The sequence below is a fragment of the Cebidichthys violaceus genome, unplaced genomic scaffold (assembly GCF_023349555.1).
Source record: "Cebidichthys violaceus isolate CVI_PGR_0920_01 unplaced genomic scaffold, fCebVio1.0.p SCAF_22, whole genome shotgun sequence".
Lineage (NCBI taxonomy): Eukaryota > Metazoa > Chordata > Actinopteri > Perciformes > Stichaeidae > Cebidichthys > Cebidichthys violaceus.
The window spans coordinates 11,192,222-11,212,562 of record NW_027176395.1 but is presented as its reverse complement, the minus strand read 5'-3'; the positions used below and the strand labels follow the sequence as shown (position 1 = coordinate 11,212,562).

The following is a 20,341-nucleotide window of genomic DNA, read 5'->3' as shown; positions in this document are numbered from 1 at the left end:
ACTGAACTGCTGTCCTGTCAGCTGTCGACTGTTTTCATCACCATGACTGATTTGAGGTTCTCCTTTCTAATATCAAGATCTATGTTGTTGTCCTTGTATAGGTTTTGGGCTGAGGCAGAGATGGAATAAGAGTGAGACAACAGCTTTATACCAGCAGACTGCTTTGTTTACTTTCACTCCTTTCCAGGGTGCACTTTATTTATTTATATTGATGTTTAATATAGGCACAGATTGCTGCATGGTAAAACAAGCCTATCAACAGTTTTAATTGGATACTTTAAAGTCAGTGATAAGACATGCTGATTACATTACAAATCCCAAAATGTGCAAGGCTGTGTAAACATAAGTAATACGACATCAGTTAAATTAACAATAATTTACCAAAATGTAAAAAATCATAAACATCATTGCAGCCCAAATAAAGAAAATTTAGCTCACTTGGCTGTGGCTTTAAAAATCATTTGGCTCAGAAAATGATTCATCATTTTGCATTTTGTTGTGCATTCTGCAACTACAACTTCATATAGTTTTCATGTAATCATTTTATACAACCGTGAATAAACTCTTGGTAAGCTCAATCCTGCCATTTTCGTCGCTCACCACCAAAAATCGCAGCCCATTTGCGAGTTATCTCCAGGTAGATTGCAGGTTTGTTGGGTAGGTAGTCCAGATACACAGTCTGGCTTGTTTTGGGAATTGCCATTTCGATCTGAGACCCCTCATGCCACTCATTAAAAGATGTTATAGAGATGAAATCAGGCCTGGCTTGTAACGCAGCACTCAGCGAGGTTTCGTAGTATTTGCCGTTGATGCGGTTTCGAGTGTTTTGGAAGTTCCAGGGTCGAATGCTTGTGTCAATGTACCCGGGGCCGACACTTGGGATGAATATCAGGTCGTTATCTTCACAGAAAGCTTTAACAGAGTCCCAGTTCCGCTGAGTGGACCCATAGGAAAACCCATTAGTAGCAAAATAGGTGTAGACGCCATCAAAACCGGCAGTCAAGATATCCCTCTTATGTTTCTCCTCAACTAGCAGGGCGATGAAGATGGCGTCATACGGGCTGTTCCTGATGCTGTTACTCTCCGTGTGTTTGAGCAGTTTGGCCCACTGCTCCGAGTTCATCAGATATGAGTCATACACATAGAAAAGGGGAAGAAGCTTGCCAGTGTTTGTCCGGTACTTGAAGAAAGCAGGGTGCTCCCCATATCTGAGAGGAGGAGGTAAACAACACAAGATGAATAAGCAAAAAGGGGAAATGTCACAGGAATAAAAAGACTGATGATAACTGTATAAATCTGAATGATTTCCAGAGGGAGTGTAAGATTATGGTGCTGAAGAAACACTCACTTCTCAATGATGTATTTGACATTAGCAAACATGTTGACTTCATCTCTGTCTTTGTAGGGTTCAATGTGAAACGCCACCTGTAAACACAGAAACGACAGCAACACATTGTTAAGGAACCTTGAACATCAAACATCAAACATTTTGTCTACTGCTAAACAAAAGGCTACTAAACTGACTACTATCATCATACAGACCTTAATATGGTATTTATGTGCCACTTCCAACAGCAAAGGCACAATGTCATCCATTGGCTCACCATTATCATCCTTCGTATTAGGAGGATACCATGAAACGGCAAGGACACCTGAGTATAAACACAATTACAGTTCAAACATGCAAGAAAACACTCAGATAATTGTTTATAAATATAATATGTTACTTCGATAGTGTAAATGTACTGCAGTGACATTCAATGAGTTGTAGGAATAATACAGTAGGCGCAGAAATGATCATTTTCCTGATATCAGTCAAAAATATAGATGATGTATGTTAAATCATTAAATGATAATTACTTAAAATATAAGACTACTGAGTGTGTGATTCCCTAAAATGACAAATTTGATTATGTTGACGAAGAAACTGCATTTAAATTGAATGAAAAGATTAATTTGTTTTACCGATGGCTGCTGTGCGCAGCTGCTGCATGTGAGACTCTACGACGGAGGGATCCCTGGAACTGTAAGCCCCTAAAGAGGGGTAGAAGTTGGCCCCGATGTCATCAGGTGGGATGTGTCTCCCTTGCGGATACCCCTGAGCCACCTTTAAGTCCCAGTGTGGCAGCTGCGGGTGGTCCCAGTGGATGTATTTGCCGTCAAACTTGGGGTTCCCATACCATGGGTAGTAGAAAGCATGAAGATAGTAGTTTGGAGGCGGGAACTTCCTCAGTGCAGCTTCCAGTTTGTCCGACTGCTCCGAGTCACTCATTTTGAACTGGTCAGGTTTGTTGTTGTTGTTGTTTTCTTTCTGGATGTGATTGGGACTCTTTCTGTCTGGGAACAGCTCCACACCAACAGGGCTGCTAAACGGAGAGTCCTCTGGTGTCAGTGCCTTCAAGACCACCGTCACTATGAGCACAAGCAGCACCAAAACAACTAGAGTGATGCAAGATTTGCGTCTAAACCTCGCCATTCTTCAGTCAGTGCTCGAGACTTTCCACAGGTCATTGTTGAGACAGCGGATTGGGACTGTCGTTGGACGGGATGCCATTGAAGCTCCGTCAGGGAGTTTTTGTTCAGCCTGGAGGTTTGAGGGAGCAAGGAATATCAGTGTTACAAAAGAGCATAAGGGCTGCAACTAATTATATATTTTCTTGTTTAATATACTAATCATCTGCCCTATCAAAAGGTCAGGAAATAGTGAAAATGGCCATCAGAATCTCCCATGACTCAAAGTGAAATTTGTATAACTTCCTTGTTTGTCTGACCAACCGTCCAAACCCAAAGATGTTTAGTTTAAGGGTGTAACTAATGAGTATTTTAGCTGTATGTATCATATAGTCACAAATACCAAATCAAAATGTATCAGAGTTCATGGTGATGCCTTAAAACAAGTCTTGTTTTGTCTGACTAACAGTCCAAAACCCCCAAAATAAACTACAATGTAGGAAAAGCAGCAAATAATAAAAATGTTCAAGCCTACATGAGTAACCGATTATCAACTAAGTTGCCAATTCATTTTCTGTGGGTCGACTACTACATTCTTGCAGCTACAATTTACTATTAATCAGCAAATTCTCACATTTTTTGAGTCTGCAACCATCACATGTTTGGCAGTTTGGTTGGAAAAATATGTTAACAATGTTAGCTGCCAATTATTCTCTAAAAATGTAAATAAAAGAGGCAGAGAAAGACACAGAGAGTACGTTATACTGTCCTCAATGACTGCAACTAGCTACCACTTACAGAAAGCTAGTTAATTGTGCTAGCGTTCGATCACATGTAGCTACTAGCACACAGTTTAGCAATGCATTCAGAAACAATGAACAAGCTAACGACGTTAGCCACTTCAACGCTACCTGTATTGATGAACTTTAAAATAGTCAACAGCAGCTATGGATAACAGGGGTGACACAATATGAGTTTTAGCCTCCAACCGTCAAACACTTCACTTGTTTCCGTATTCAAACTAGGCTCGTTGAAATACAATATATAGCTTTTAGAGTTAAACGCAAACAGTCCCCACAGCTCGGGCGACACTTCATAAATTATTTTCGTTTGTATGAGATGCAGAGGACGGGGACACAACCTGCACTTCTGGTTTGTAGCTTGTCCCGAAAAACGTCGCTGATGTGTAAATTGCTCCGACTGCGACTGCGCAGTGACCGTGACCCATCCGTGTGGTATAGGAATCTGATGTCACGCGCTGCGTCCTGTCCAGTCAACGACAGTCAAAGGAGCAGTTTCACTGAATCAAAGGGATACATGTCGCCCCCGTGTGTTTGGAAAGGTGTATTACTCAAAACAATCCGAACTAAAGAGGCCAATAAGTTGGAAGATTGTATATGTTTATATAATATTATAAACATAACATTCCTGTTTTGAAAAAAAACCTTTCCAAGGTTAGTTTGCAGTGGTCGCTCACATCACAGCATCATCTCCATCATTGTATCATCGTGGTAAGTGAAGCAGATTGCAAATACATCAGATATTAATGTTGATAAATATGGCAACAAAAATAGATATAGGCTTCCACAAACTAAGAGAAAACAAGAGTCTCCTACTTGCTTCTACATTGATTCATAATTCTGACTTAGTCTATATATGTTTAAAGCATTTGTTGTCTTGTCATTTATTTTATTTTGTTTTCTTATTCAAATTTAATATTCATTTATATAAAATTGAGCTTTGGCAATAATGTAACATCAACTGTAAAGCCATTAAGCTTATTTGATTTGATTGATCAATTAATCAGATCATATCTGTTTTAAGTTAATATTTTGGTTTTTAATATTCCATAGTTATTTCGAGTGCTCGAAACCCAACATCTTCTTGGGCAGACACGATGGCATGGAAGAACCACAGCCATGAAAGCCTTCTGGGCACATGGAGAAGGACAGGAGGACTCTCTCCTATCAGACCCCCTACTTCCTGTCTGGTAACAGTGATGATATGATGATGACTGATGCAGTGAAGGTACAGGATGTACAGGTTTGGCAAGACACACTATTGGTTCACATATACCTAAACGTAACAGCCATCATAGCCTGTTTTGTTCAATCATAAATACATGTTAAAATGAATATGTTTAAATCTGTCCTCAGGCCAACTCCACATTCAGCTCACAGGGCATTATCTACTACAGTCTCCTATTTCTGAAAGTGGATCATCTTTGCTTGGCTCTTGTCCCACACGCGTTCCATGTTTTCTCCTGGCACTGATCCTCTGGTTGTATTCAGGGCCGATGCACAGAGCTCTGAACTGGAAAAAGAAGCGTTTGCGGGGCCCAGTCGTTAAACTATCAGTGGGTTCAATGATGAACAGGAGAGAAAAAGAGTCCCTTTGCTTTACAATCACTTTTACCAGTAAGACATCCAAAGTATAGCTATAGAAGCAACGTTTGTGTACTTATTTATTTTATTTATTGATTGACTGATTTGCAGCCTCGTGTACTTTTATCATGTTTGTCTTATTTGTGTTGATTGTAATGTGTGTCGAGATGGATGCCTTGCCCTCTATTGCAAACCAAGTCTACCTACGGGTACAAATAAAAGTAACCTGAACCTGTATTGTATGTTGAGATAAATAAGTGTAGAGAATAGTAACTTTGCAACATCTCAAATTTTTTGACATTACAGACAAACAAACAATTTTGGTTTCCATCCATTTTATTGAATTTACAGACTTTCAAACAAACTTGTACAAATTGCAAAACAGCTTTTGGTAACACCTCATTGTTTTGTTATCAGTATTAGGAAATAAATTAAGTGGATAAAAAGTAAGCAATGTGAATAGAGAACATAGAAATACAACAGAAAGAATAATACCACAAAGCAAAAAAAAAAAAAAAGAAAAAAAAGAAGAGGCAACTGTTTTCCACAAAGTCAGCTGCATCTCATTTACAGTAGACTGTAGATATCTGACAGTACCTCCTCATGGTGAACGGCAACATTTTGTACCAGCGATGTAGTGAAAAGCCCATCCTGAGCTGTTTGAAATTCACATCTGATTTGTACTGTACTACTGTATTTAAACACCAGGTGGCATCACTTCCCAAAACATAACTGCCTGGTCCTGCCACCAACGCCTGACTCCTCCGGTTTTCATACTCCAGAACGGATTCGGGTGATGCGACAGGAGGATAGCAGTTGTTTTACTTAAAAGCTTCCAAGAGAAACCTTTCTTCATTATGTTTTTATACACTCTATAAACACAGCACTAAACAATTCAAATACTGTGGAGCATTATGTGAAGCTTGCTTTATATTTATTTGGTCTTTTTAACACTGTACGGCTTACTTAAGATACGTTAGACACTTACAAAATTGCAACCAGTGCTGTTAGATATTTTCTATCCTTCTTCATACAAACACTAGGAAAGGACAATTTTATAAGCACTTTTAGTACACCAGAGGATAATATCGGGGAAATTATCTTGATGAGAACAAACAATAAACGGAACCCGGAAAATGTCTATACCAGCTCTGTGTGAGGAGCGGCATGCTTTTGTGATGTTGAGGGGTGTCGAGGCACAGGGAGGCATAACAGAGCGGAGGAATCAATGCCCAGAGGGCGTTGTGTTTCGGGGAGTGTCCACTGCCAGCAGCATCCGATTTATCCTCTATTTTTCATTCAAGCCGGTCTCTTCACATTCTTTGCTACTCATGGGGAGGCGCACTTTTTCAGGGTTAAATATATCAAATGTGCCACTGCACAACAACCGCAAGTGCACCACATACGCTGTAATGTGTTTAAACTGTTAAACCGGAATAAAAGAAAATGTTATTTGTGTCTACGGATTCAGCACGGACACCGCAGTCTCATTAAAACACATTGGAAGGATTCTCTCTGCTTTTTTTGAGATGTCAAGGCAAAAACAATGTTCAATCTCTACGTTTTTTCTGTTAAACTGAAAAATAATTCCTCTAACTCAGTCACTTTGCCCCTCTAAACAGAGACGACACAGATCCTCAGAAAACCTTGAATGGCATTGGAAGTAAAACCACAAACAAGAGAATCTGTTAATAATATCAAAAATACTGACAAACAGGCAAAAAATAAAACAGATTGGTCACAGCAAATTTATGTACACATACACATTAAGAAAAGAGCTGTCAGTGGAGTTGGGTTGGGTGGGGAAGGGGCGGTGGGTGAGTGGGAAGAAAGGAGGAGAAAGATTCAGGCCATTAGATAAGCCCTGTATCTTCGCTATACAGGGGAGTTACAGGGGTTGCCGTGATCGCAGAACAGGGACGGACAGGGTGAGAAGGAGGAGGAGGGGAGAGCCAAGGCTGTACGTTCACCTCTTCTTGGGGGCTTGGGTGGTGCGGGGTGGGGTGACGGGCCGACCAGAATTCACACCACCATACTGATACTTGGCCTTCTTCTCTGACGGCTTTAGGATCTTTAAATAATGACAAACGAACACAGAGAGAGAGAAAGAGAGACAAGACGCATGTGTTAAGCATTTCTGAGATAAGTCAATTGGCATTAATGTGCATATGTAAAGCTTTAGACTACCTGGAAGGAGCACATAAGGGATTCATCGACACTCATCATGCCGCCGGCGTTGTCAAACTCCCCGCAGTAGTTTGGAGCCGAGAAAAGTGTGACCAGTTGGCGTTTGGCAAAGAACTCGTATCCATCCTCCACAACCTGTTAGAAGACATATGACATTATTCCACCACCTACAGCGATCAATACCAAGAAAACAGATCTTCAGCTAGTTTCAGAACACAATTTTGCTATCATGGTTGAGTGTCCATAACTACCCACACTTGAATCAATATGAAACGCCCAATACAGAGCCGAAATAGCTGTTGCGTAACAGAAAAATTATACATTACAATTTAGATAACAAATTGTATTCAGTCATCCTTCAGGTAAATGAACCTGATGCCAGCGTCTCATACGCTTCTCTTTCTCTGTTTTATATCCTACTATACAATAAGTGAGTATTTAACAAAGTTATAATGAATGATGTGTGGAGAAAAAGGAGACATACACTCGGCTAGATTGCTGCACAACGTCTATTAATGTGTGGTTTAACTCTTGTGTCGGTGTCTAATTACTTGTGCCAAAGACATACAAACTAATAGAGCTATCATTAAAGTGCATGGCCAATCAATGTTACGTCTCAAAGACAAAAAAAAAAAAAAGTAAATTTGCTTGCCATGCACTTCCTGCATTCACGCACTCCACGTCACAGTCTCTCTACTTTCATTCCCTTCAGAATTACCTGGTGGGCTCTGCAGATGAGGTCCAGGTCATGGCGGTTTAGGAACTTGCTGACCACATCTGCTCCGAAGGTGAAGGAGACCCCGCGGTCGTTCTCACCCCAACCTTGTACATCCTTATCTGGGTCCGACCACAAAAGGTCACACAGCAGGCCTGAGACACACAAAGAGAGGAGAGATGGCGATAAGAATAAGAAAAGAATGTGCTAAGGATCCTGACTTTGCTGATGAAATACAGCAGGTCTACTGATGTAATAGTCATTTAATCAGGAAAACGCAAGTTCACTTCCTTTGTATTTCTCCCTAGAATACATTTATAGTACGTCAGTATGAGCATGCAGATGCAGACGCAGACGCAGACGCAGACGCAGACACAAAGACACACAGTACCTGTATCAGGCACGTCTGTTGGCCTCATGATCCTTCGAATCTGCTCCATTGACTGCAAATCAGGCGATAGCCCTAAAATAGAAAATAAAAAGAGGTTACTTCTGTTTGGAGTTACTGCGATTATACTTCGAACCAGGGCATCAAAAAGTTTGGTTTACAATTGGGACGAGGGGATTAAATACGTGCAAACAGTTCTCTTACCTCCATGGCAGCAGAAGATCTTCTCATCAATGATAGCAGCAATGGGGAGGCAGTTAAAGCAGTCGGTGAAGGTCTTCCACAACTTGATGTTGAACCTGCGCTTGCCTGGTGGAACACATAAAACACACATTATTAAAACCCAAAATACACATGTGCTTCATTGCTTGTTTGTGTGCAGGTTCAGTTCATTTCAACTCACACTCATCGTAGAAACCGTAGATGCGGTTGATGGAAGCACACTCATGGTTGCCCCTGAGCAGGAAAAAGTTCTCTGGATATTTGATCTTGTAGGCCAACAGAAGGCAGATGGTTTCCAGGGACTGTTTCCCTCTGTCCACGTAGTCACCCAGGAAAAGGTAGTTTGCCTCTGGAGGGAAACCACCATACTCAAACAGCCTCAGAAGATCTGTGTATTGCCCATGGATGTCACCTAAAAAGGGGGGCGAGAGGCAAAGGGGGGGAGACAAGGCATTAGTTTGACTATTTTCTGTAAGTGCAGTCACAAGGACAGGCTGCTCAACATGAATGTATTACAGATAGTCAAACATTGAAAAGAATAAAAGATAATGGAGCGAAAGGAAAGAGCTCATCACAATCAGTGGTGATGCATTTTGTGCAGAAAAGGACAAGATGTAGAAAATGACAGTGGAGGACTTAGTAAAGATCTCTAAACCACATATTCACCTCCACAAATATACACGCAACCAACTCCTATCTCTCTGAATCCATTTTGATATTCAGAGCACAGACATGTAGGTTGGTGGGGATATATGACTGTGCATATGCTTTACAGGGACTACAGGGAGCCATTACAACTGCCACCAGATCGATGCCATGGCCCACGGGAATGCTGACAATCCAGGTTAATCACAAAAAGGAAGCACATACACATATCCACACAAACTCATTTTAATTTGAAAAACTCTCCCAGGACTCAGGGTCAATCTTTTCTCTTCTTGACATCAGTCAGTGATGTACCGGAGCAGCTCTAAGCAAAAGCACAGGATCTCTGCAGGGGGAGCCTCACCGAGCCAAGACCTGCTTTCTTTTTTTATACCATCTCTCACCAACTCAAGAGCTGTTTTAAATTTGGGCTAAGTGCTTCAGACAGAAGTGACTGCAGTGAGCCTCACCAAAAAGACTAGGGCAATAATAACAGGCTTTATTTTGAACAAAATGGAAAAGCAAGTTCACGTGCCACACTCTTTTATGGCAATGCTGAATTATAAGATGGCACCAAATACACATTAAAATGAAATAATAGGGCTAGTTGACATTTGCAGCTGTCTGGCCCCAAGATTAAAATGACCAACAAAAATTACAACTTTATATCATGAGTTTGTCTGGAATGATTTTTTTGTATTTCATGGTGCCCGTCAGTGATCTAGGCACCGAACCCAAACCACGACTGGCATCTAACCTATAAGGCAACAGGCCTGTACTTATTTTTGCCTGTGTCTTAGGATGGCATGTAAAACAATTTTTTCGTGCAAATGAATGATTAAAAGAACAGTTCTGAATGTTTGAAGTCCAGCTCGGTCTTATACTCTGTGCTCAGCTGCTCAGCCAGTTGGTTTGTGTTTCACCATAAATCATTTTCCTTGCCCCAGCTTGACATTAGTTTTGATGCAAGTACTGGTAATGCTAACAACTTCAAAATCCTTCACATTAATAATACAATATAAAAAACTCAACGAAACAGGAACGGCCCTTTTGTTTTTCCACTTTGGGGACAGACAGTAAAAGCCTGTATTCTGGGAGAGGAGAGTCCTGATTGGAGCGTACGGTTTAAGGAGATTGGGCAGGTAGGATGGGTTGTGTCCATTTACAATTTAATATATATGATATGATAGATAGTCGATGAAGCTAAAACTGGTGTAACAAACCATTTTCACAGCAGCCATTTTCACATGTCATTGCAATGCAGGGTAAACACAGGTGTAATTAATATGCTCCATTTAGGCCCATTGTAGTCTTAGTTAAGATTCTAGAGCGTTCTGAACCATTTGAAGACTTTTAGCACTACTGCTGGCTTTAAAAGATTAATCATACCAATAATGTGTTTTCTTCTGACTATATAAACAAGTAGAGAAAAGCCTGAAAATGTGCTGCACTAATAAGCTCATCTCAATCAGCTGCAGCTGTCTAGCAGCAATCAAAAGTTGGCGGAGTGATGGCAGCTGCTCAGTGACTCCTCAGTCGGACAGGTCATAAAATAATAGCAATAGTGTCCTAATTGAGCTGAACATTTTTTTTTTTTAAATGCAGCATTCACAACAATTTCCTAAATACTACTTTAGTTGCTGTTTCAGACCCTATTTTGAGTTTTAACTTCTTATGGCAGGTCACTGAATATTTCTACCAGCCACTCAACTTTTTTGGTCTGCCTCTTCCGACACTTAATGGTTGTAAACACTACGTCAGTGGTACCAGACAGTAGAAATATGGAATATATCATGCAACGTAAATCCCTGACCATTTATAATTTTGGAATTGATTTTTTTTAAAACAATATTTCTTAATATAAGTCAAAACCTATCTGCATGGTGGCAGATGACCTGACATTGTTTCCTGCTAATTTCATTCCCTGGATGTGTCAGACGTATTTCACCTGATTTCAGTTATAATCGCGATAGGATTTTGCATTTCTTTTTGTGTTCCAATTAACATTATTTCAATGTTAGTTTGCCACAACAGCAAAATTAATCATAACTTGCACACTTTAAGTCTGCATTGTGGTAATCTAGGTAAAAGTTAAAGGCTGCTATAAGCTACAAATACTACATACAATTATGAATATACTAATTTTGACAAAGATTTTCCAAGACTTGGCAGGCTGAAAGCAACCCACTGGACAACAGAGTAAACACAGAGGACAACAGAACAATAACTCTGGCTTGCACCAAAAACAAAAATGGACACGAGGCAATTAGCTTTGCTATTTTGTTTTGTTGTCGCAGTTTGCTTGGAAAAGGAAATGAAATGCAGGAACAAAACCACATTTGGAAGGAATGGTGAACACAGAGGCATGGCAACATAGACTGTAATCTCTGCATAGACAGCTGGAGGTGAGTGAACTTTGTAAAAGCAGAGCAAACTTCAGCTCAACGACCACCATTTGATTGTCTATTTGAAAATGTCTGCCTCGGGTTAGTTTTACTCTTCCCCACTAAGAGTTGCTGCGTGACTGAATGTGAATTTGTGAGCTTCACCAAAAACTGGCTTTCTACAGGGCAGGCAGCTCTCCCTCTTACCGTCTCAAAAGAAATTGTAGGATGACAGTGAATTATTTACTCAGCACTGACTGCAGTGGTAAAACAGTCCGAGAATAGCAGCTCGGAAATGTAAGGTTTAAAAAGCTGAGCAAAAGGCTGAAAGTTGAAAAACAAATAAAAAAGGAACGCTGCCCTGAGGTCAATGTTATAAATGAATGTGATGTGTCTCAGAAGACAACACAATGTAAAAACAATGGTGATAATATAACTCTAAAATAAAAAAAAGGACACTGAAAGTTCAGGCCACAAGACAAATCAAATGGAAAATAATGAAACAATGTCTATGCATGCTGAATGTGATTGCCATTAGGGTTGGGCGGTATGACCAAAAATGTATATCACAGTATTTTGTAAGATTATACCGGTTTCGCGGTATTTCTTTTCTTCTAGTTAACGCCAACCAGCCAGCTGGCAGCTAGCGGTGAACAGCTGTTTATGTGGCATGTCTTCCGTCTCTTCCTGCTTCCTTCACCTACATTCCCCTGGGTCCTAGGACCCTCCAAGTACAGCTTCTTATCACCCTCTATGTACCAACTACATTTATAACAAATACCACACATATAACACTCTAATCAGCGTTGCATACGTGCCTAACCACAATACCCCAAAAAGCAAAAATAAAATAAAAAATGTCATTATTTTTTTTGTTTTTAAAGTGTTTTTGCTTGTAATATGTATAATAAGCATATCATTTGGTTATCGCTACTGATAATTTAACAAACATGAAAACATGACGTTGATAGGTTTGCAGTTTTCAAGGTGTACATTTCAGGTTGCATCTATTACACACATGTTTTCTGCTGAGGTGATGTAAGTTGCTCGTGTTACCACCAGCGGCATCAACAGTGGCTCCAAACTCGCAAAAGGTTGGATTTTTTTAAACCAAAACAGTTCCAAACAGCAGACACAGCTCCTCTCTTGGGCACAGACTCTATTGGTGCATCTCCAGTCTCTCTTTGCTCCTCCTGCATCGCTCTTTTCTGTTCTTTAAGTAACGCGACGGAGCCTCTCCCAGCAGTTAGCAGACTGTTGTGCTAACGGGCTAGCTACAGAGCTGTACCCAGCATGCTGTTCGGCGGTGAAATTTTATAAATGTACAATTATTAGTGTTAGAAATTGTTTATGTGTCACAAACTGTTGTGCTAACGGGCTAGCTACAGAGCTGTACCCAGCATGCTGTTCGGCGGTGAAATTTTATAAATGTACAATTATTAGTGTTACAAATTGTTTATGTGTCACAAACTGTTGTGTACCGTGGTGTTGCCCTGTTAAAGAGTGTTAGTTGTGGGTTATTAATTGTTGTGTTATAAAGTTATAACCATAATTTAGGGGTCCCTCTCACAACATAAGTAGCTCCAACCGTAGCACTCTTCGCGGCAAACAATATATTTTGCTTCCTGTTGAAGAGTGACAGCAGTTGTTTCGGCTATACCGGTATATGAAAAATTCATATCATACGGGAAATTAAAACCGGTATACCGGAATTTCTATTACATAATTAATCTACCATCAGGGCACCGGTGCTTAAGGAACACAGCTATGATCAAGCGTGTTTTTGCCTACCTAGATAATCAATAGAGATGCACCGATCCGATATCAATATCTGTATTGGTCCCGATATAGGAAAAAATTCTAGATCGGGTATCGGTGACAATGTGACCGATCCATAAAGGCAAATCTATTCAGTCCAATTATATGCGTTGTGCTCTGCGTAACGTCATGCGCTAGCGAACTGGCCGCATAGATTGTTTTCAAAATGGAGCGAGCTAAAGGATCAGCCATCTGGAACCGGGCAGCCGCTCTCAGTTGTCGGGGATAAGGGATTCCGGCTGCTAGTTAACCACCTGGAACCACGCTACGACATGGTAAGCCGAAAATATTTGTCGGAGACGGCGCTACCTGAACTGCACGGTAAAGTGTGCAAACACATATTGAAGGAGATAAAAGATGTCAAATCGATAAGTTTCACGACAGACATCTGGAGCTCCGACGTTTCCCCGGTGTCACTTTTAAGTTTAACAGCACACTGGCTGGATGAAACTTTTGTGCCACACAGTGCAATGTTAAATGCAACAAACTTTCGTGGGTCACACACCAGCGAAGCGATAGCAGCTAGCCTGAAGGAAATGTTTGACAAGTGGCAAATTACGTTGAGCAAAATCCACGTGATTCTGAGGGACAACGCCAGCAACATGAGAAAAGCGATGGACAACCTGGGGGCGCGTAGCGTCGGCTGCGTTTTTTAAATCGATTCAGCACTGTTTTTCTCTATTAGATCGGTATCAGATCGGTATCGGCCGATACTAAACCTCAGATATCTGTATCGGTATCGGAAGTGAAAAACGTGGATCGGTGCATCCCTAATAATCAACAGGTTCAATCACATAAAAACACATCACCGATGTGAGGAACACTGAATAAAAATGCTGCTCACAGCACATTTCAAGATGAAAACAACAAATAAACACAAAAACACTCATCAAACAGGCTATGGTCCATGACTGTAATACAGTCCGTAGAGGGAATGACACATAAAAATAGCAAAAATACTTTATACTTTAAGAAATAATACTATATGCAGTATTATATATCATGTGTTGGATTTTAAACTTAAAAAACAATCTCCTTATGAATACACATAGCACCTCATGACACATGTCAGACCATGAAAATGTATGAAAGACCGCAGAATGCAAACCTACACATATACAGTACAAACATAAGAGGGCATGCTTGTGGTCCACCCATCCTCACAAAGAGGGTTTGGTTATAATCATCCCCGTCACTACACAAGGAACACCATTGTCAACAACACTCTAATCAGAAAATAAATTGTAACGTGTTTAAAATAATGAAAAAAGCAAAACAGAGTCAAAGCTGCCGGCTTGGACAAAAGTAAGGTTAAGATGTGAGGGAGTGCGCTGAACCTGATCCATGTGGCCCTAGTAAATAATTTAAGGCATTCACTGTCTTTATATTCAGTGCTGGTGTTCTGAAAGCCTGTCGTCACAGCCGTGGGTTAAAAGGCAAGTAATCAGTCTGGGGATAGGGGTAGCGCAACAACAACAAAATAACACCTCTAACTCGTACATATTTGAGTAATAAATTTGAGTAATATGCCAGGGTTAGGTCTACATGGATGAAGCCACTTGAAGCCTTTAAAAAGTCAATCATTCTAATGTAAACATGGATAACATCAAACTCTCTCTCAATACTAAATTATCACGTTTAACACTTGAAATACAAACGCTGCCATCTGAGGTTGACACAGTATTAGCTCCACAGAACAACAATCTCAAAGTAAACGTGTGTGTGGGAGGAAACTGGTATGAGGACATCCACAGATGAACCGTGTGTGTAGGCTTGAGCCTCTGTGTGTGTGTGTGTGTGTGTGTGTGTGTGTGTGTGTGTGTGTGTGTGTGTGTGCTTGTGTACTGTATTTTCAAGGACTGGCACGTATAGTAGACAGTTCTGAGTTGTTTTGAAGTTGCAGCACTGCACTGGAGGGAAGAGATAAGGCACGTGGGAGTGTGCAGAGATGTGCTGGGGCCAGCCAGAGATAGTGGTAGCATTTCGACTGATGACAGTGAGTTCATATTATTCCATATTGTGTGTGTAATATATCGATACACAATCTGTTTAGATGTGTGCATTTCCCCTATATGCATCCTTTTATATTGTACACAGGGTAGTCAAGTCGAGAGGAACAGTGACTTAATATGACCCAGGCAAACACACATGAGGTTGTGAGAAAATGGCTTAATACAACGCCACAAATGTACCACAGATCTTCAGGGGGGCCTCCAGCTCCAGCAGGATGGGCTGGCTCAGGAAGATCTCCCTGGATTTGATGCAGAGGCCCCGCACTTCTGCCTCGGTCATCTGCACTATCTTCCCCGGGCGACATCCCCGTACTGGAGAGGAGAGAAAGACACCGTCAGTGCTGTCAACAACTGTTGGGTTAGTTTCATTGGTAGTGGTAACACAGCTGCACCAACACCACAAACGTCATGAGAATGAGGCCATGATATAATAACTTTTCACCTAAGGGAAAAAAAAAAGCACTTTCAGGAGAATCACGAGGCAATCTTAAAATCTGATGAGCTGTGGGCGTGATGGTTGTATAGCTCATGGCTGCTAAGTCTCAGCCATACTTAAACTACGAGAGCAGCTTGCATCTTCAGCACTGGTGTGGGTTTATTGGCCGTGTAGTTGCACTGTTAGCTTAAGCCTACTTTCTGGCATCGTGCCACAGCTCTGGAAGCAGATTTATTTTACAAACGATGAGAAGAAGAGTGAGAATTGCAAACGTTGGCGACAGTCAGCAGTTGAAATAATCAAGAGATATGAAAAGTGAGATTATACATAAAAACTGCTTCCTTCCTATGGTAGACTAAAGTTAGGATCCATCTAGTTTCAAAAGTCTGCATTTTCACACCCTGTTGGACAGCCTGATTAGGGAAATGTTTCTGAAAGATGGCATCCTTTGAAAAAAAGGACACAATCAGTAATGTGATGTAACAAGTATGCTAAAAGTGACCCGTGAAAACAGTAGAAAAAGATGTCCAAATAAATAACTTTTAAGCTGAAGAATGGTCTTATAGTCAACTTTGGAACGCACTGTTTTTCTTTCAAAATCAATGGCTTATTCTGGTATGATCAGGCGAAACATCCAAATACTGCAACTTATACAAAACGTTGCTGCCAGGCTTTTCTTGCTGCCCTTCACTTGTTACCTGTGAGTTTCTGAATTGATTTTCAGATTTTATTGCTTGTTGTTAAAGCCTTGAATGGTCTGGCTCCTTTGTCTCCTGCCGATATCTGTGAACTGCTGGCTGGAGGATCCGAAACACGTAAACTCAATATTCACACTCACTTTTATCTCATGGCTTTTGTTGAACTGGCATATTATCTTGTTTATATCTTCCGTTCTGTACATAGTTGTTATTATTATTATTATCATTATTATAGTGTTGATGTGACAGTGACTAATTATGCCTTGTCACTATATTAATACAAGTATAGTAAATGGTAGTTGGATGGCACTTATATAGCTATCATGAATGAAGTCTCACTTGGGCGTCACAAAACATGAACCATTGACAAAGGAAACAAAAGTAATGAACATATCCATGACTGAGGAATTATGTAATAATTAAGATTTCAATAAAGGAACGCTGAGCCTCGTAAAACGAATGTGCTTTTCGTCAGAGAGGAAGTTTCCTATAACACTTTTCCTTTTTGCCTTTTTGTTTCCTTAAAAAATGACACATTAGCCAGGATGAATCAAAAAGGACAGGAAGTTGTTAAAAATGGTTTAACTGATATATTGGTGATTTTCCTAAAGCTCAAATCATGCATTTTTGTGCATACATAAATGCACAAGTGAGCATGTACACATGCTACTTACACATTGTACTCAGACTCCATAACGGTCACATTAATCATATAATCCAACCAAATGTGAGAGAAGTGAGTGAACCAGAGGACTGTGGAGCCTCACAGATGGTGAATCTAAGTGCCAAAAAAAACTATTCTAGGGCTCCACCAACCTTAACCAAGTGTTGCTTTTCACCATCAATTTTTATTTATCGACCATCTACAGTATCCGCAGTGCTTCATATGTGCCATGGTGTGAAAGGATGGAATTGCAGAAGTAAGGGCTCTACACTCAACTACCAAGCGTCATCAGAGCTGAGCTAGTTAAGCTTGGAAGCTTAGCCTGCCCGGCTTTAACACAGAACCTTTCACTGTTCGCACTTCTGCAGCCTGGCATTTTTAAAAGAGATTACGTTCTTAAGAACATTGAGGGGGCAAAGGCTAAAATGAAGCAATGAAAAGGATTTACAACCATCATTAACCAAATCACTGCTTGTGTGTGTGCGTGATTGTGTGAGAAAGTGGCACAGTGTTTTAATTCCAATGAATAGGCACTCTCACTGACACTTGGCTTCTCCTCAAGACCAAATATTCCGAGGCTGCAAAACATAGTTAAGCTATTTATGCGATGTTGGGATGCAAAATAAGGGCTTAAGAGTAAGACCTTTCAAATTAAGCACCAGGGAATTATGTTAACTATGTGCTGTACATCAGAAAATAACAACAAAAACATGTGCATGTGTTGAAGAACAAAACAGGTTTTACAGCAAATAGAATTCGTCCTTTATCAAAAACAGAGAGACAAACCTACAACTGGATACTGGGAAAGTGAAAGACCCGGATTATTTAGACCCTGGCTTTGAAAGGTAAAGCCTGGCTTTGGTTTAACAACAGACAATAAAAAGAGATGCCAATTTACTGCCACACCATTTTTACAACACTGAACTATTATGTGAGAAGCCTATGAAATGATGACATTGTATCCATGTGTGTGATCACTTGTTGCACCAACAATATCACAGCAAAACTGACCACTTTATGAGGGATGCCTTGTCCAGCTCGTATTCAAAAACATGTGCAACACAATCAACAAGTCACTGCAGTCCAAGCTGGGAAACAGAGAACCACAGCGTGTGAAGGATCAACAAGCTTTCACACGCAGAACACAAACAAAAAGTTGATTGCAGTCTATGAATCGATGATATAATTTGTTTCTAATTAATTTCACCATTTGGTAGCAATGTAAACATAAAACTGCAAGAAACACAAGACATCTGCAGTGTGACAGCATTTTCCAGCAGCTTCTATAAATAACAAATCTTAGCATTTCAGTGCCTGGCATGCTGGTGTCTCATCCCTCCAGCAGAGTCACAGATACTGGTGGAAAGTATGCCAAGGACAGCTGAATTTACCTTAGTGGTCTGGTCTGACTCAGAGATATATACCACAGGGGGAACAGAAAACTCCCTCTTCTCTTGTGCAGGTGATCGGCCTACACAAAAGGATTTTTGCACACTGCCAAAAACCAACAAAAGTCCTTTTATTTACCAAGTACAAAAGCAATAATGAGATGGTGAACATAAGATGACACTTTAAAACTGTAGATAAGAACTTTTTGTGGAGAGATCAGAGTACCTCACAATACTTCCTCCATCTCTTTTAATTTTCTTCAACTTTAGTTTAGTTATTTACCTGTATGAAGAGATTTTAAAGGGCCCAATGTGCATGACATTGAATCCCAGCAATCTGCCCACTAAACACACACCTGAGTTACAAACCCAGAGAGGAGTGAGACACAACAAATAAAACCACTTCACAAAAAGCAAACCACCTCTCAACAATTCAAGTTATAGCTTAGGATGTAACGCTGGTGATAGGGCATCCAATACAATATGACAAGACAGGGTTATCCATATATTAGTGTTTTAACTTGGAATGTAAGGCTGTTTGTATGTTTACCCAATCTGTCAAAGAAAAGTGCCCTTTTCAATAGTGTAACACCAATAGTTAATATCAATAGTATATCATAACGATAACTTATGGGATATATGCAAGGGAGCTGGTGAAAATCGAATGTTCATGCCTTTGTTTAACAAATATCAACTTACTTAACTTGCTGAATATTAACGTGCGTAACAGTTACAAACCGTTAGAACCATGACAATTGCTTCTGGGCTGTACTACCGTAATTACAGGACACACGTCCCAGCCCTGCCTTAGCTGTACATAATTTGGAGAATGTATGCTAAAAACACGAGTCATTAAGTTAAATTACATGTTAAAGCAAAGGCCATGGCGCAATCAAATTACGTGCCAAGAGGAACGTCGCAATTACTGCGAAAAACTGAAACACGTAGGCGTTCACCGCTGACAGTGTTAGTAAACACGGCCAGCTAACAGTAACGTTAGCCAGAGCTAGAGATACACCGTTACGATTGGCTGGCGTTAGCCCCACAAGCTAACACATTACCTGCGTTTTGTGAGGCAGCCGCGGTAGTTACAGAACACATATCGGACCGGGCTTATTGAACGTAAACGGTTGAGTCCGTGTAACATAAAGAGACTGTATTGAAATCGTTCACCTTCCAGGAGCCGAGAGATGAGGCTGTCCACGTTCAATTCACCCTCCGCCATCTTCAAACTGATTTGGTGGCGTTTGGCCGGTTCGATTCACCTTACAGACACCAGGAGGCACTGTTGTCGTAAAAACAGTAACGGTGGATAAAGATGAGGGTGACGTTAGTGAAGAGCGGCCACACTTTAACTCACTTTAACCACCTTTGTATCACATAAAATGAGTTTATTTGTGATACAAGGTGACATACTGTATATCCCATACGAAATGCCATCCAGCACACATATTATATTAAAATATAATATGCTGCAGTAGCCATACAACATTGTAAACATAAAAAATAAATGAAAATGTACAAGTAAAAGTCATACATTTAGAATATTGTCTAAGTAAAAGTATTATTAGATACAAAATGTTCTTTAAGTATGAAAAGTATAAGCAGTATAATCCTGCTTGTAAGTTTTAGGCTATAATGTAAGAGTTAAATAATTATTATTACTGATGCACTGATGTACTTTAGAAGTTGAGACTTTCCACAACTTTGTTTTTGCGAAATAATCAACATAAGCGGCCGGTGTCTTTCACCACTCACCTCTCGGAAGTCCTAACATAACCCCGTTTATGTTTCATCAGTGGGCTTTCTCAATGGTGGTAATGATGATGGAAGTACATGCAGGCTGATGTGTGCTGTGATGCAAGCAGAATAATCTATGCATGGGTGGTTTGTGTTATGATCTGGTGATATTCTGTATTTCCTGTGTATCTAAAATAAATACCATTAAG

At 40.3% G+C, this 20,341-nt stretch overlaps 2 protein-coding genes across 4 annotated transcripts; both read right to left on the bottom strand.

The window, feature by feature from the left end:
- Positions 1–167: 167 nt before the first annotated feature.
- On the bottom strand, positions 168–3,673 carry manea (mannosidase, endo-alpha). 2 transcript variants are annotated; one of them, XM_068718097.1, is made up of 5 exons: positions 3,593–3,673; positions 1,966–2,584; positions 1,543–1,652; positions 1,349–1,425; positions 168–1,208 (listed from the first exon to the last, which is right to left on the bottom strand). In XM_068718097.1, the coding sequence occupies exons 2-5, from the start codon at positions 2,474–2,476 to the stop codon at positions 575–577; spliced, it is 1,332 nt and encodes a 443-aa protein (XP_068574198.1). In that variant the 5' UTR covers positions 2,477–2,584; positions 3,593–3,673; the 3' UTR covers positions 168–574. The 2 variants fall into 2 exon arrangements, with proteins under 2 accessions (XP_068574198.1, XP_068574197.1); XM_068718096.1 differs by lacking the exon at positions 3,593–3,673 and adding an exon at positions 3,363–3,586.
- Positions 3,674–5,153: 1,480 nt separating this feature from the next.
- Positions 5,154–19,664, bottom strand: LOC137877789 (serine/threonine-protein phosphatase PP1-beta catalytic subunit-like). 2 transcript variants are annotated; one of them, XM_068717896.1, is made up of 8 exons: positions 19,566–19,664; positions 15,387–15,518; positions 8,529–8,759; positions 8,330–8,434; positions 8,129–8,200; positions 7,741–7,892; positions 7,023–7,157; positions 5,154–6,906 (listed from the first exon to the last, which is right to left on the bottom strand). In XM_068717896.1, exons 1-8 carry the CDS (start codon positions 19,615–19,617, stop codon positions 6,802–6,804), a joined length of 984 nt encoding a protein of 327 aa, XP_068573997.1. In that variant the 5' UTR covers positions 19,618–19,664; the 3' UTR covers positions 5,154–6,801. The 2 variants fall into 2 exon arrangements, with proteins under 2 accessions (XP_068573997.1, XP_068573998.1); XM_068717897.1 differs by lacking the exon at positions 19,566–19,664 and adding an exon at positions 19,454–19,540.
- Positions 19,665–20,341: the final 677 nt, after the last annotated feature.

Excerpts from the sequence above, each read along its gene's own strand:
- LOC137877789 (XM_068717896.1), bottom strand. The coding sequence starts at position 19,617 with ATGGCGGAGGGTGAATTGAACGTGGACAGCCTCATCTCTCGGCTCCTG. Across the intron at positions 8,435-8,528 it reads CTACGGTTTCTACGATGAGT|GCAAGCGCAGGTTCAACATC; the intron begins GTGAGTTGAAAT and ends GTGTTCCACCAG. Across the intron at positions 6,907-7,022 it reads CCCTTATGTGCTCCTTCCAG|ATCCTAAAGCCGTCAGAGAA; the intron begins GTAGTCTAAAGC and ends CATTATTTAAAG.
- manea (XM_068718097.1), bottom strand. The coding sequence starts at position 2,476 with ATGGCGAGGTTTAGACGCAAATCTTGCATCACTCTAGTTGTTTTGGTG. Across the intron at positions 1,426-1,542 it reads CACATAAATACCATATTAAG|GTGGCGTTTCACATTGAACC; the intron begins GTCTGTATGATG and ends CTGTGTTTACAG. Across the intron at positions 1,209-1,348 it reads GTCAAATACATCATTGAGAA|ATATGGGGAGCACCCTGCTT; the intron begins GTGAGTGTTTCT and ends TCCTCCTCTCAG.